This window comes from Apis dorsata, unplaced genomic scaffold (assembly GCF_000469605.1).
Source record: "Apis dorsata unplaced genomic scaffold, Apis dorsata 1.3 scaffold_162, whole genome shotgun sequence".
Lineage (NCBI taxonomy): Eukaryota > Metazoa > Arthropoda > Insecta > Hymenoptera > Apidae > Apis > Apis dorsata.
The window spans coordinates 209,361-225,786 of NW_006263451.1; the positions used below are offsets into that span (position 1 = coordinate 209,361).

The 16,426-nt window shown below is 40.9% G+C and overlaps 2 protein-coding genes across 2 annotated transcripts in view; one reads left to right on the top strand and one right to left on the bottom strand.

Moving 5' to 3' along the window:
• Window positions 1-16,426, bottom strand: part of LOC102672295 (N-alpha-acetyltransferase 15, NatA auxiliary subunit) — a 47,301-nt gene that overhangs the window by 24,360 nt on the left and 6,515 nt on the right. The gene's annotated exons all lie outside the window — the stretch shown is intronic.
• LOC102671802 overlaps window positions 2,278-16,426 on the top strand; it is a 17,115-nt gene continuing 2,966 nt past the window's right edge. The window contains 3 exon segments of the mRNA XM_031509562.1: window positions 2,278-2,586; window positions 15,321-16,048; window positions 16,050-16,426. The exon segment at window positions 16,050-16,426 is cut by the window's right edge and continues 1,115 nt beyond it. Coding sequence (XP_031365422.1) covers window positions 2,413-2,586; window positions 15,321-16,048; window positions 16,050-16,426 — 1,279 coding nt within the window. The 5' untranslated portion in view covers window positions 2,278-2,412.

Consider the following 16,426-nt stretch of genomic DNA (forward strand, 5'->3'; position numbering starts at 1 on the left):
ACAATCCTCCAACAATAATTCAATTTAACGAAAAAAATAAAACTTTCTTTTTAAAAGATTTAAGAAAGTCGGATAAAAAATTACTACACTTTCTCCTCTTTTTTTCTTTCTCTCTCCTTTACTTCATTTCTTAAAAATGAAAAAAAAAAAAAAAAATAAAATAACTCAAAAGATTTGATGCATAAAGTATTAAAAACACGTAACTTCGCGAATCCCGATCCAGAAGCTGGGCCATAATATAAAAAAAGTAATCGACCTCGCGGAGAAACATGAATCGCGCTCGTGGCCAATGATAGCAATGATGCTTATCAACGATGTCGATGGAAATTTCGCATACTCGACAAGTGGGCCAAACTTCCGCGCACGTTCGTGTTTATTGCACGTGACCAGCATCGCGAAACATTTTCGCGCCGATAGTAGACAGATTTGCACGCGCGTGCCTCAAAAATTTGTTCCGCCACGAGAAAGTATCGAGGAGAAAATTTGCAAAACGTGTCGTTTGTTTCTAATCGACGATTGCGAAATAATTTATCTTCGAATTGCATAAGTTGCGGGTAAACAAGATTGACGGGTAAATTGATCAACGCGTGCTCGAAGGAGATATTTAAATTGGCGGCAATTTTAATTTGTTTTCAATTACGAAGTTAATTTTAACAATTTCTTTTTTCTTCGTCCCCCTTTTTTTTGGCCTTTTTTATTTTACGATGAGAGACGAGTAAGAAAGGTAATGGAAGATCTTTCGACATTTTCGACCATCACGTCCGTCACATATTCGATTGGCACCGCGAAACTTCCGCGAGAGACCGTCACTCAGAGATTGACGGCAGTTTCAATTACTCGATTACGATGTATATAAATGATTATCATCTTGATATGATTGACATCATTTATACTTTTTATACGTTCTCACAATGTTAAATCCTCTTTGAAAAAATTCTTCATACAATAATCTTGAGAGTATAAAATTTCGATTTACTTTCTCTAAAAGAATATATAACTAACTAAAAGAATAAATCCTTAAGATTTATCATTTTTATCGAGTAAGTTCAATCTTCGATTCTTACACCTTCGATTGTCACACGATAATCTACATTTTCATTGTTCGATTAAATAAGGTGGATGAAAAGAGTGAAGATAAGAAAAAAACAAAAAAAAAGGTGTAAACACACGATAGTTATTAACCGAGATCAGCGGCCACGTCAATTAACACGCAACAGGCCTGTTCGCGTTCATGCAAGGTGATTCATTCGAAGTGGCACGTTTGTTCCACGAGCTCGACAGTATCCGTTCCATGCTCGTTACCTGGGTGACACGATTGGCCAGCCGGTCACCCAACAATAAGCTCGCGACCAACGTTCCAACGTTTTACGAAAGAATCCCTCGATTGAGACGTCGAATCGCCACGGACGATGGAACGCGGCCTAACGAGATGACGTACGTAAGAATTTACGTAAACGTGTCTCGTAACGTAACAGGATTATTTCCGAGGTCGCGAACGAAAAATCTCCTCGAAAGAGGAGAATCTCGTCGCGAATACCTTTTTCATGGAGTCATCGCGCGGGATCGATCGGTAAAAAAAGCAGGTTTTTCCCAAGCTCGTTTCCGTTTACGACAGGCGCGCGCGATCATGTGTTGCATCAGTGGGCATTACGGAAAAATTATTTAATTGTCGATGGAAATATCGGCCGGCAATGAACGAGAGAATTCTCTTCGGTTCAGGATCCTGTTTCGACGCCTGGATTTTTATATTAGGAATGATTAATCCTCTCTGACGTCGATTAATTTTTAAACTAAATTCAGAGATTCTTTCTTTTCTTCTCGTTACTATAATATCACGATTAAAAAATTATCTTGCGTTAAATTTCAAAAACGTTCAAAAATTGATACTTCACGTTACGGTAATTGAACCAAATTTTCAAAAAATCACGATTAAATTTCAATTTACCATCACCACCACCACCACCGCGGCAGATCTACGTACAAATATTCCTTCCACGTAAAAAAATTTATATATACATGGTCGACAACACAACTGTCTCTCGAATCCATCCATCTCGACGAATGGCAAATGACAAATTCAAAGCGCACACGGGCCCGTGCACAAAGCGTCTCGACGTAGGAGTGAGTTTTGCGGAGAGGTGGAAAGCGCGTTTTCCTTCGAGCCGATCTCGTCTCGTCTCGGGGACCGATTCCGGCTAGGTGGGCGAGAGGAGGGGCGCGTATCGGGCGCAAAAAAGGAAGGGTGAAAGAGGCGTGCAAGCGTGAACAACGTGATCCGTCTGGCGCGGCAGTAGTCGTAGGAGAGCCTCGTGACGCACACGATCCAGGTTGGTTGTGTATCCCTTTTTCGCCGCGAGATATCACGCTGGTTCTCCGCGACGTGATTCGCGACGGCCGTACCTCGAAGCGTGTATGCAGAGAAGCGTTGGGCCTCCTCCTGTTGTCTCTCGTGCGGGAGAGAGTGGAGGGACACACTGGCGCAGGGCCAGTAGGATCCACCGATATAAAGATCTGCGGTCGCGCTGGCCGGGAGGTTACTCGTTTCTTCATCGCCGTCCAAGTGCAACGGGAGGGACGCAGTGAGTGGTATATCATACTCTAGCTCTCCGATCGAGGGAGCGGTGTTATGGGCGCGTATCATCTGTGATAAACACAGTTCTCTCTCGTTTTTTTTTTTTTTTTTTAATCGAGGGAAGATCGAGAGAGACTCGGGGGGCGCGTGTGATTAGAAACGAAAAACGAAAGAGGGAGAGGTTCTTTTTCTTATTGGTTTGGATCGGAGCTTAGAAGAAAATAGTGAGTCCCATTTCAAATTATTTCGAATGAATTCGAGCGATGGATGTATGAATGGAATTATTATCCAGTAACGTTGATATATAATTGCGTGTGTATAATAAATTTTTAATTAAGAGAATTGTGTGCGATATGGGAATTAATTCGAGGTAAGAGATGTATACTTTCACCTGATATTCGATTGCGACAATTGAGATAAGGAAGGCATTAGTTTCCAGATAATCGAATCTTGCCCGGCTCGCGCGTTTTCTTTCGAATGCACGGAACGTTGAGGAAATTTATATAACGGACACGAGCGTGGCATAGCTTCCCGTGAATCATCGTCGAATAGCGGTTCACGTGTCGTATCAAGAGGCAGGTAAAGGATCGGAGTCCTTGCGTTTTCCGGCATGAATATTTATCGATTTTTCTCTCTCTCTCTCTCTCTCCCTGTTTTATCGAGCGGATGCACGCGATAATCTCGCCGGTCGACGAGAAGGGATAAAAATCGAACGGATGGGAACGAAGCGAGATTCGTTCGATCGTTGGATCGGAACGCGTGCTCGATTGGAGGGAACCGGATCGTGAGACTCGTAACGAATGATCGGAGCCGCTCTGACTAAATAACGATTAATCGAGCAAACTGGAGTGCTTTCACGGGAGGAAATATTCTCGTGTGACATTTAGACACACGAGCGATAAGAAAACTGTTGCTTGCCGATTTATCAAATTTCTAATATACCGATGAAATAAATGCCGCTTTCTCGGACTAATCTTTTTCCCGCGCGACGAGTATCGATACATAACGCGACGATTACTATATTATAAAATTATATATCTAAAATAAATGGTTTCAACATCTCTCGCAGTCAACGCGATAACAAAAAATAAGATTAATTTCATACCGCGGAGGAATGAAATTTCACTCCATCCATTCCCTCGACCCAATATCTTTTCTTCGTTTCTTCCAAAAATGATATATTGATAACTCGTGACACTTCCGAGGAACACGTTCCTCCAACATCTACAAGAACTATCCTGGACAGGACATGGATTATTATTCTTCGTATTACTATTGAATAGGGGGAGGAGGAAAACGTTTCTCTCCAATCTCTTCTCTCCAAAAAAATTCGAGAGAAAGAAATTCGTTCCACCGGCAGAACGAGATCCTCGCGTTTTTTCCCGTCGTATCCGGTCAACCCGCGAAAGTTAAGATTTCCGGCAAGATCGATGCGTGCGGTGTAATAAAACCGAGGGCCGCTGTTCACGTGTCCGCTTAATTACACCGCGGATTCGTCGTGGGCGCGCGGGGGAAAGGGAGAGATCGGCGTGCTTCCTACTCGCCGTTTACACGCGACTTTCACTTTGACATAACCGCGTCGATGAAAACGAAGGCAAAAAGCGGGCGACACGTTTTCGTTATCCAGAGATAATAACCTGTGTCTAGCTCGACACAGGATTGAGAGATGGGGAGTGAGGAGGGAATATTCACCGATATTTTTCCAGGTGCCCTCTCGTCTCTCCCTGAAATTTCCTTGTCGCTCATGAACGATCCATTGTCCCCCATTGAAGAAGGAACAACCATTGAGGAACGAGATTCGAGCGTGGGGATGAATGGGCGAAACGAAGCATTTGGCGGAATGCACGTGCGTTTCCAAGATTAAATTGAAAGAAATTCGCGCCTCCTCACGGAATTTTAATATAATCGGTTTCGAATAATCCTTCATTTCTATTCGCGGAGGATGGAAAATGAAAAATGAAAAAGTTTCCAATGAAGAAGGTCGATCAACGATTATTAAAGTTTAAACGCCTCGCCAGACTTCGAAGGACTTATCGCGGATATAACTGGATTGGACGACGGCTCGCTTCGAATTAAGCGTGTCAACGGATGATGATGACGACGACGACGATGATGACGATGATGATGATGATCGCCCCGTTTGCCGATCGTCGAGCAATTAAATGAAATTGTGACAAACGATCGTGCTCGTTTCGCGATTATCACCATCGTGAGAGGAACGGGCGGCGTACATCGATTGAGCAACGCGTCCTTGTTTCTTCGACGTGCGTCCAATCGTCTGGCGATAGACGCAGGGGCGAATTACGATCTAGAAATCTGATTTCCGTCTGATTTCCATTATTTCTCGATTATTTGTCCATATTGTGGGATCCGGGGAGGGAAAAATCGGGTCCACAGACAGACTGTGGACTCGCACTGTCGCAAGCGCGGCGATCAGAGTTGATTGGAGCACCGGAACCGCAAACTACTTATCAACTTGCGCAATTCGCCATTTATGAAGGAAGTTATTAAAAAAAAAAAAAAAAAGAGATAATTAAAACAGGGAAAACGNTCTCGATAAATTCTAATATCACGAATGGAAAATTGTCCACGCCCTCGATAATTTCTCGACAAGTTTCGACAAGCAAGAACTTTGTGTTCGATAAGAAGGGATTGGAGATCTTGAGCATGACACGTATTCGGGATTATTAGCACCGTCGTATAAAACGATGAATTCGAATTCCTTAAAAAAAAAAAAAAAAAAAAAAAAAAAGGAAAAAAATGAAGACCCACTTGGACGAAACGCCATAAAGATTTTTCGATACACGCCGCAACTTGCACTTAACGTCACTTTACAATTATTTAGCACGGCCCAAAGGCGACATCAACATTGAATCACGGAACGGCTTTAAATAAGTTTCACGTGTTGCATTCATCTTGAGGGAGGGGAGGAGAATTGTTATCAGATAAAAATGCTTGGAATAAAAGTCGTCTCGTCGGTTAATAAATTACGGAGCGAACGACCACGAGGCGCATCGTGTCGGCGATAAATTTTTACTCCGCGATCTGGAGTACGAGGGAGGGAAGAGGAGCAGCGGCGCGGGTTGGATGGGTAGTAAAAATACGAATGCACGGACCTTGGCTTAACCTTGGCTCGAGCTTTCCCTCTTGTCCACCGATCTCCTTAATTTGCGTCTATCAAAAGTTGCGGCCGTGATAAGGAGGGAGAGTCGTCGAGGGAGTCGAGTGTGGGAATAAAATAAACGGTTGAAACGGTTTCGTGATACGGTTTGATCGGAGAGAAACGTCATGTATAAACGAAACGCGAATTTCGAAGTTAAATACCTCGTCATCTCGGCGTGATGATTCATCTGGAGACTGAACTTGTTCGATTTGTGACGTGAAAAAAAAAAGGGGGGGGGGGGGGGGGAAAAAAAAAAAGAATTGAATGATAGGCAAGATCGAATAAAAGGTGACACTGTGTCGTCTAAAATTTCTTAACCGATCACGTATTCATCATCGATGCATTGCGAGATGTTTCGAGAAGATTTTTATTAAACGTGAAAATATTTAATAGTTAATATTAATAAATAATTATTCAGAGAATCATTGTTGATTACAAAGTATCTATGAATAAGTGGAAATTTTTTGCTCGTGAGAAAAAAATAAAATAATAAAATTTTAAAAATATAAACTAACGTAACTTTCAAATCACATGGAAAGTGTAGAGGATTAAACAATTCGAAAATATCGAATATAGAATTATTATTATGCAAATGTTACGATGACGAAATTGCATAATGAAACATCACAAGTTTTATCGTGTTGTTTTAATAGGTCAGTTCTCTAATATTATGGTCGGACGAAATGTAAAATGAATCGTTGGCACCAAAATCCAAGTATCTGATTCGTCGTTGAAGCCAGGTGACGATATAATCGCGTTTTCCAACTGTAATCAATTGAATTATAACATCGTGGAACGTTTCAACTTATGCGGCCTTATGAAGTCCTTGGAGTCGAAACGAGGCTTATTAAATGTTAAAAATTCTGCTGAACGGCCGACTAATCGGTGACTAATTGGAAACTGGCGGTTAATTGGTGGACACAACAGTCCTTGGGATTCGATTTTTGCCTAAAACGGGATGCTTTAACCGGGACATCTATTTCAGATGTTGCTGAAAGGTCACGTCGAGTTATTCTCTTAAAATATGGCACTGATTTCACGATATATACGATACGATGCGTTCGTCATACGAAGGCGAACAGGTGAGCGAACAAAGAAAAAAATCGCGAACGTGTTTATGAAATTAGCGATGCTGTATTTATCATACGAATTATTATGCCTCGGAAGTCCAATGGTTTGACTATGCTTCGCTAACGAGTCAATATCGGCCAAAGATTCGGCATCGAGGTTCGAAAATTTTTTTTTTTTTTTTTTCTATCTAGCCAAGATCGATCGAAGAAACGAATAAATTTAATCGTTATGCTTTAAAACGAAAAAAAAGATTTCTTTCAGGGTAGAACGAGTACTTTTTGATCGTGATTGTTTTTATTATTACATGTTTGAAAAGATATAACGTGTATAAAATTTCCAACCAATCTCAAGAAGAAGGAATACATTTATAAAGAGTTAAAAATAGAACGTGAGAAGATTAATACTTTTAGAATACTTTTGAACGTTCATCTAATGTTTCTTGGAAGAGTATATATGTATACGTTATTCGAACGTATATATTGAAATAGACGTCGCAGATATAATTCAAGGTAGGAGAAATTTGCATATCCTTGCGGCACGAAAAATTTCGTCATTTGTTTGTAACAATAAATACAAGAGGGGGTAAAAATCGAAAAAATGACGATGTTCGCGCGATGAAAAAAAAAATTGGGCCGTTAACCTTGTCTGACCGGTACCGGCTTTTATAGTCGCGACAAAAATGTAAACCGGTATTGGTGGAATACGCCATATGCGTTGCGATAGCTTTGTATAATGCTTGTCGGAATATCTTTGACGAAACGACAATCGTTGATAAGATATTTTTCTTTTTTTAGTTAATAGTATCGAATTTGAGAAAATTTTTAATAAATTTCATTTATTTATTTATTTTTTTTTTTCAATTTTCGGTAAATCGAGAATCGTAAAAATATATTTTTAAATTCCATATGGCGCATAAGATAATTAGCAATGTTTAAGGATGTTGTTCATAATCTCAATTGCACAATATCTTTAATTTAATTTTTGAAATAATCGTCAAGATTTTGAAAAATAATCGAAAACAAATTCTTCTTCTAAACCTTCAGAAACACTTTCGATTTTTAGGTCGCCTATGATTTACTTTCCTAGAAGACATATAGATTGACGTCACTTGCCTTTTGAAAAATTTATATTACGAATCATTAATTCTCGAATAAATATGCGAAAATGAAATACCAAAGATTTAGCTAATGATTTTTATTGACCATTCTATTAATATTCATAGGATTGATCATTTGATGAAAATGTGAACAAACATTTGGCTATATAAAAAAAATATCGCTAAATTACTTAATATTACTCGTCGAATTATTAAAACTTTTGTTAATTTTATACGTAACACGATCAATGCAATCGATTTCTTAATTAAAAATTTCTTTCTTTTTAAATTTCGAATCCTACCTTTTAACTCAACAAACTGACAACAATTTCATTTTAAAATTCCTATTAAATCGACTCACCACTCATTCATTCCACTAACTTTTATTTTACTATCCGATTCAGCGAACAAACTTTACAACAAACGATAAATAATCGATAATCAAAAAATTCATAGAAACTTCTCCCAAGATTAAGATCCCAAATTTTCTTCAAAAGTTCATCAATTCGAGAATATCTTTATTAACGATCCTAACTCGATATCTTCCTATCCAAATCCTTCAAAAGATCGAACCGATCTCGAATCTCTCGTTTGGACGAATAGCCATCAACTGGCACAGTGCCTCGTTAATTCGCGTGAACGAGACATTCGAGAATCGAGATAGAGGCCCCATGTTCGCCGCGAGGCGAAATTATCAGTGATGAGGTTGCCGGCTCGAGAACTCACGGAGAGGAGTATCAGCGACCGTAGTGGTACACCTTGGCATTGACCGGCTTGCTCTGCAAGGCAACTCGCTTGCATAATATGCTCGTCTCGTTCATCCCGCGGCTCCGCTCGATTATTTCTCTCCTCTCTTCGCGCCACCTGTGGACTCCTTTAACGGTAGTATTACGCGGGGAGGGGGGCGTGTGATGCATCTGCCTCATCGGTGTTTCGTTGGGCAAACGAAACATTTTATCTCTGTGATGTAACAATGATGATGACTCGTTACTGTTACAATTGCTCGAACGAAAAATTATTTGAATTAGAAATTTGGCACAATTATTTATTATTATTTGGAAGATAGTTTTTTAATCTTCTTGTTGGAATTCTTTGTCGGATACGAGGAATAATATATTTTGGGAGAAGAATGAAAATGAGAATGTTTTCTTTTCTTCGTTTCTAACGATGGCAAAGTGACAAAAGATTTCTCGATACGAGGAGCAGATAACCGAGTTTAATTTTAAACGACAAAAGATAAGTGTTGAACTCTATGTTTCAGCTTTCACCTCTGCGTGTTACGTAAACGCGAAGCTACGAACAACGTGAATGGTCTGAAAATTTGGAAATTTACGAAATTTACGAATGCAGCGAGTCTTTTGTTACTTCGAAACAAACGAAATTAGAAACAAAATTAAAAGAAAATTCTTCTTTTTATCGATTTAAACAACATTAAATATGAAACACATGATCTAAAAGCAATATGGGGACTATATTACTATCGGCAAAAAGAAGGGTGAAACCGAAAAGAAAAAAAAAAATAGAATGCAAAATTATAAGAACCACAAGATAGAAGAACACATAATGTAAGAAAAGAGGAAGTGTAGCTATTGCTTATCCCAAGCATGAAATTAGTCACGAAGATAGATGATGAAAGAAGTCAAAAACTAAAATTAGCAAGCACAAGAATGAAACTAGCTTTACGACACGACGAATTGATCTTGGATCATTGCGACAAAAAAAGTAGACTTGAGTCAATGACCTACAAATCACACGCGGATCAGTACTTCATTGGAATCGTTTCAATTCAATCGGCGCCCGTCACTTACACAATTCAACATCCAATTATTTAAATAACCTTTTTAACATCGAATCGCACGCGTAACGATTCAATAAAAAAAAAAAAAAAAGAATGGCTTGCGTTCATAACAGAACTCGCGTACAATTATATCGCAATTGTTTTTCAATAAACATTCGATTACGATCGAATCTGGACTTGATTTTATCGACAAACAATTAAATCCATCAAATTCATCGCATTTATTATTTTAATTTCTCTTCTTTCGTGTCTCCACGATGCAAACGCTCCTTTCTTCGAGCGATCAACAAGCAAAGAGATTATAAAGTATTACACACGTTGTCTAACGCTCCTCGAATCAAACGACTTACACATTCTACTCTTGCACTCGGCTAGGAGCCGTCGCAATGGGGGGCAAGCAAAGGAGGGCAGGTGTCTCTCTGTCATAACAGGAAGCGTAATAGAACTAGGGACGCGCCGAAAGTTGGCTGAGAGGCGTTAAGGAATTAATGCTGCTCACCGAGCACGACGCGAAACAAAAAGGAAAGTAGCTGAAAGCGTAAACCGAATTGGATAACTCGCCACGGGGGCCTTTACGCGAGGCACGCGCGTACACGAGCACGAGCTGTGCAACGTGTTGCCTCGAAAAAAAATGCCTCTTTCCTTTTCTCTTTCTCCGCTCTTTTTTCTCTTTTTTTCTCTCTCTCTCTCTCTCTCTCTTTCTATCTCTCTCCTTCTCCCTCTCCCCGACAGTGTTTCCGAGAGTGTTTCGATCGAATCGATATTCAACCGATAAATCGGCACTCGAACTCGGCGCTCAGCCTTTCACCGCCTCTTTTCTCGAGGGAACCGCCGTTCCCTCGCCTCGATTCAATGCCATTTCGTCGCCGCGCGCTTTTGATGACCTGCATTCAAGGCCGCGTGCTCGCTCGCTCGCTCGCTCGCTCGCGCGCGCGTATAATCCGCGATCGTAATGAAAATCGCTCGAATTACGAAATTTTCGGATATGAAGACGCGTCGAGAGCTTATTTCAGAATATAAAAGTGATCGAATCGGAGTAAAAATAGTGCCATTGTAGGGTTAAGGAAGAAAAATAGTCACTATATAGAATATAATAGAATTTTCATTGGCGTAGCGAAGGGCAGAGAAATTTTTTCCCCTCCCGATTTCTACGTTTGATTTAATTTTACCATAGGAATAGAAATTTTGGTGGAACAAAAATTTTGTTGTTGATCAATTTGCAGAACTGCGTGGATTGAAAGAAAGAGCGCGTTAAAAAGTGTCGGTCAGTCATCTTTAACCTTCGATTTTCATTACCTATTTACACCTACGTGAATACCGTTACCGGCCAGACGTGTGTCCAGTGTTTGAATCACAATCGGGGTTTTATTGCTCTCGAAACGAAATCGGTCGTATTTATGCGGTGATTAGGAGTGATTAAAAAAAAAAGAAAAAAAACTCGGGCTTCGAGGAACGATATTACACGGCAAGTCGTAACGATAGCGTAACGGCACCTGCCACGCCATGGGTATCGTTCTTCTTACGTCACGTCGCGAAAAATCGGCGATTCGCGTTGCGGAATCACGTTCCTCCTTTTGCAATAGGCTCCTCCTCCTGTCTACCCCTTCACGCGCGCGAAAATACAAAAATAGAGCAACGAAGGACTTTCGTTTACACAGGGTAGAATTTAAATCGCTTTTACAGTGAGTTTGAAATGTCATATCGAATGAGCGGTTATGCTAATTATTCGAGATTTTTTTTTTTTTATGTGCGTCTCGTTCAACCCGCTCGTTACACTTTGGATGAAATATGAGAAAGTTGGATTATGTGTAGCGACGTGTATCATAAGATTTGCTATCACAGTTGATATTACAGTTGAGAAGAATTTAAATTTTCTGTATTCATTCGTCATCATTCATATTCTTTTAAATTGTTTTGATACACTCATGATGGTGTCATGTTCGAAATTCTAGAATTGTTTGAATGAACAATTATTCAATTCGTTATGGTGGATATTTTTAGAATCTTATTTTATCGAAATTTTATTCAAAGTAATAATCTATCGGCAATTTCTCAATTCTGTAAAATTTAATATGACTTTCCCGAAAGATAAATATACATGAAACATTTTAGAAAAATATTTGAATTTATGAAATATATTTTACGAAAAAATTACCTTTACTTTTCTAACCTCTTTTTTAATACGAAAGAATCTTTAAAAAAAATTCAGACGTGTAAAAATAGAGTACTTTAAAATAAGTCCAAATTGACTATTACACGATATTTCTCTTTAAAACTACAAATATTCAAAGATCGACAATTTTACAAATTTTTAATTTCGACGTTGATACATTCCTTTCCAATAAAAAACTAGATGAACTAAACAAGATGTGACGTGTCAACATGACACTCGTCGTGTCAACAACGAAAGAAAGTCCTACCCCGTAATCCGGTTTTCGTCATTTCAAATCCCTTATCGAGTAAAAAGTCCAGAAACGCTGTGCTACACGAAAGTGAAAGCCTTCGTTTCGAAATCTTTTTATTTTTCTTCTTCTTTCTTCGCCAACGTGAATCAATCGTGCCACCTGCAAAACCGATCGAGACGATCTATCCACGATTATATGCGAATTAGTCGAGGAGAATCGGCGTGAACGTTAACGCGAATCTTAATCGAGAACAACGACTTCCTCGCTTCCAGGTGGACGTGTCGCTCGGTGGAAATGGCTCCACCTTTCCAAACGAGCGTCCTTGGAGGAACCGGTGCACCGGGAAAGGTGATGAAAACCGGCCAGTCACGTGTACCATGCCAACGCGAGCGGTTGTCGTACGCCAGCTTCGCCCTCTTGTCGCGCGTTTCAGCGATTTTCTCGCCGAACTTCGCCCTGTCTACAACCGTGTCTATAAACCGTGTCATAAAAGTGCTCGAAGAATTTGTTGAAAATAACCTCTTGAGGAATATACGTTGTGTACGTTCAATTTTAATTCAATCTTTCGTTCGATCGTTTCGTATGTGAATTAAATCGCTCACGTGTTACAAGCTAAATCGAATGTAATAGAGAAATATCGAAATTGTCTCTTTGTTCTCGCGTCTTTTGTGACTGAATTGATTAGGATTTTAAGTCATTCTCTGCTCTCCTTATTAAAACGTTTTATCTAACGTTTCGAAATGTCCAAGAAACGCTGAGGTTTTATCGTGCTCTTTTTCTCGTCCTCGTTCCAAGACAAACACGTTACACTGCTTCCAGATCTCTACAAATTACGTACGAACTTTCTAAAATAATGAAAAGATAGAAGGCAGAGCTTCGATATATCTTGAAGAATTTGAAGAAATTCATGGGCTAAAAATTCAAAATTATTCGAATAATAATAATAATTAACTTTGTTAACTTCGTTCCTCCAGAGAAGTTGAAAAAAAAAAAAAAAAGTATCAAACTCGATAAACTCCTTTCTCGAACAATACGTGAAAAACGTATGTTTCGGAATGCAATCGGCAGTGTTTGCGTGTTAGTTCGTGGAAAGTGTCTCTCAAGGAAAAGCGATGCAGACGTGACTGACCTTCGTGTTACTCGCGCGAGGATCTTCCTCGTGGATCCTCGAACAACACCTGACGCGTTTCGAACGGCCAGCTAATGCTTTTTAAATCGATGGACGCGCGCACGTTCGTGGACGATTATTTTCAAAGTCATTGCTTCCAACTAGGAGAAAGCGAAGCGTTGGCAGTTGTTACGTGCGACCAGCGATCCTCCTGCCACGCGGATTAGATTAAGTGTTATCGTGTCGCGAAAACACGAATCATTCTCGCGGCGATGAAGATGATCTGAGCGGAAGATAGAAGCGGAATTGAGCGTGGCCGATGGCCGATATCCGAGAAGGAATTTCACGATTCCGTCACGTTTTCGCCTGGCCAGGATTAAAAAGCCGCACGCGGAGAGAAATCGTCGTCACTCGTCGTTGTAGAATAATATCGTCGTGAACCGCGGCTGCCCGAGCGCAAACTCCACGTTTCCCCTCGGAAGAAGCGCATTATTGCGTGTGCCAACTCGATTACAGGCCATTCGACGACGTCCTGCTCAACGATTATACGTCGAGAATCGCGGCTGGCTGCTACGGAAATCGAGAGAAAGGTACTCTTTTATTCAACTCAACGACGTATTATCGGTATGTTTGTCGAGTTAAACAGACGTTTCCGTTCTTCGAAACTTTTTCCAAGTGGATCGAATCGTTGTATTCTCCGATATATCGGTTTTCCACAATTTTTAATTTTTAAACAATTTTTTAAACAAATGCTTCGTTTCAATTTCAATTTTATCGTCGGCAATTCCAAGCGTCGTTACTAAAATTTAAATTATTTTATTATTTCGAAAGAATAGGATTAAGATTCTATAACCATTGGATAATTTGAAAAATATTTTTTTCTTTCTTCGACCGACGTTATAAAATGCTTGTTATACGTGCTCAACGTTCAACAATTTACACGGAGAATATCTTCGATATATTTAGAAACGACAGACGATTATATTATCATTGCCACGACCATCCATCTAACAAAATCAAGTACAACAACTTCGTTATCCTTTCTGCCTGCAATAAATTACAAAGCTCAATTATCTACGTTCAAACATCCTTCCTTCGAATGTCTCGCGAGTTAAAAGGCGGAGATAAAGGCAGTAAATTCAGATTCTTGTCGGAAACGTGTCACGAAGCGAAGTTACTTCCGCGAGATCTCGACGAGTCGGCCGCGGATCTCGAGGTTTAATGCATGCCGACGAAACGATCGGGCTTGCTTGGGTTTGTTTCACTCGGTTGCAAGTGGTTGCAAAGGCCTGGGTACTCCAGTGACCCGTGAATGTTTGTCGACCACCGTTCACCAGCTGTTCACGAGGGAAAGGCGTGGCCCCCTTCGGACCTGCATTCTTATATTATTTTCCGCCGTTGGATTCGCGAAATTCCACCCGCCACGTGAAATTTTTAAAAAAATTTTAACAAATTCTCCTCTTTCGAAAATTAATCGTCCCTTGGGGAGGAAATGTGCTTTTTTTTTTTTTGTTCCATATTAGAATTTCATCTCGTTCTACTGATTTTATTTTCGAGGGATAGGAAGAAAGATAAGACGAGCATTTTTCTACTCGAAAAGCAAAAGGAATAACAAAATTTTATTGACGAATTCCAATCGAAAATTTTGATATATATATAAATTGAAGTTTGTACAGGACGGAGGAAAAAATTATACTGATATATCAGTTTCTAATAACGGGAATTATTATTTCCATGCAATAGTTGAGAAAATGTTGCCGTTTCAATGGGGAAAGCAAAGTTACTCCCGTGGAACGGAAACACCTCCGCAGAATAAACTTATACTTTCCTCGAGCCAGGTGGCAGTCACCGTATGTCTCGCGACGAATAACTCGATTCCAGTTTGCTTTGAAACAAGCATGATTGCCAGGGTGAATGGTATTAAATCTCTCGTTAAATTAAATCGCCGCAATTATCCATTATTATACCAATTTTTTTCTTCGAGGTTGGATATCGAAAATAGAGAGGAACACAGAATAACACATCACAAAGATGAAAATATTCTAAATATATAATATATATATATGTATATATAGGAAGTAAAGAATCATTCCATTTCCTGTTCCAGATGATGCAAAAAAGACTTCCCGCGCGAAAGCTCCTCTTAACGATATTACTGGCGACGTGCGGCATCTCGATCGTCGCATCATCGACGAGCAGGGAAAGGCGGCACGTCGGCGTGGAAGAGGCCGTTCATCGAGGGGGAAGGACGTTGGCCGGCAGTGATAGTTTCAAGTCATCGACCGGCAGAGAGAACGAGATAACCACGGAAGTCGGTAGGAAAGTGTCGCACAGGCTGATCGGTGGCCACTTGAGAGCCACGGATACGAAGCAAGAAGAGGCAGCGTTCTGGGACGACGACATCCTCTTATCGTCGTCTGGGAACGGGAAGGAGGGGAAGGCCGGGCGCAAGGACGAGGACGACGAGAAGAAAACCCTCTCCCAACAGGTGAAAGAGGGTAAATACGGCTTGATCCAGAACGAGATCTACGGGACAGGTTCCCCCAAACGGCCGGGGATAATCAGCTATCTGGGTAACCCGGAGGTGCCCAAGGACACGATAGAGAATCTGGGTGGCCTCGACGAGGAAGAGATTTGGCTGGCGGAGAATCACGTGCTCGTGTTGAGGGGAGGGAAATTTCCCGGCCACGAGGCGACCAGCACCGGGGACAACGTGCACACCTGGCCACCGATCGACGATTACAAGGCGCCCAGGAGGCAGGTCAAGATACCGTCCAAACCGAAGGTACCGCCACCGTTTCCGGTACAACTCTCGGAAGGTGGGCCCATACAGATCNCCGAACGGGACCAAGGAAATCGGTCCAAACGGGACCGTCGACTACGGCAAGGATTCGTTTCTCACCAAGGGATTATTATCCGAGGATGACCCGTTTTTCACGGTTATCGCCAACGGGAGCGTGATATCGATGTCCGATTCGAGGAACGGGTCGTCCGAGGAAGGAAATTTGAGCGGAAAGGAGAAGTTATCCGATGTTTTACCACCTGCCAGTTTTCCACCTTTTTATCACGCGATACCGCCCGGAGCTGTCTTCGTACCACCGCCGGCCAATAATCAATCGGATTACGACGAGGAGGATCAATCCGTCTACTATCCACCCCCGTACAGTTTCCACTATCAACAGGACAACGCGACCGCGGTACCGCCCGGCCCAT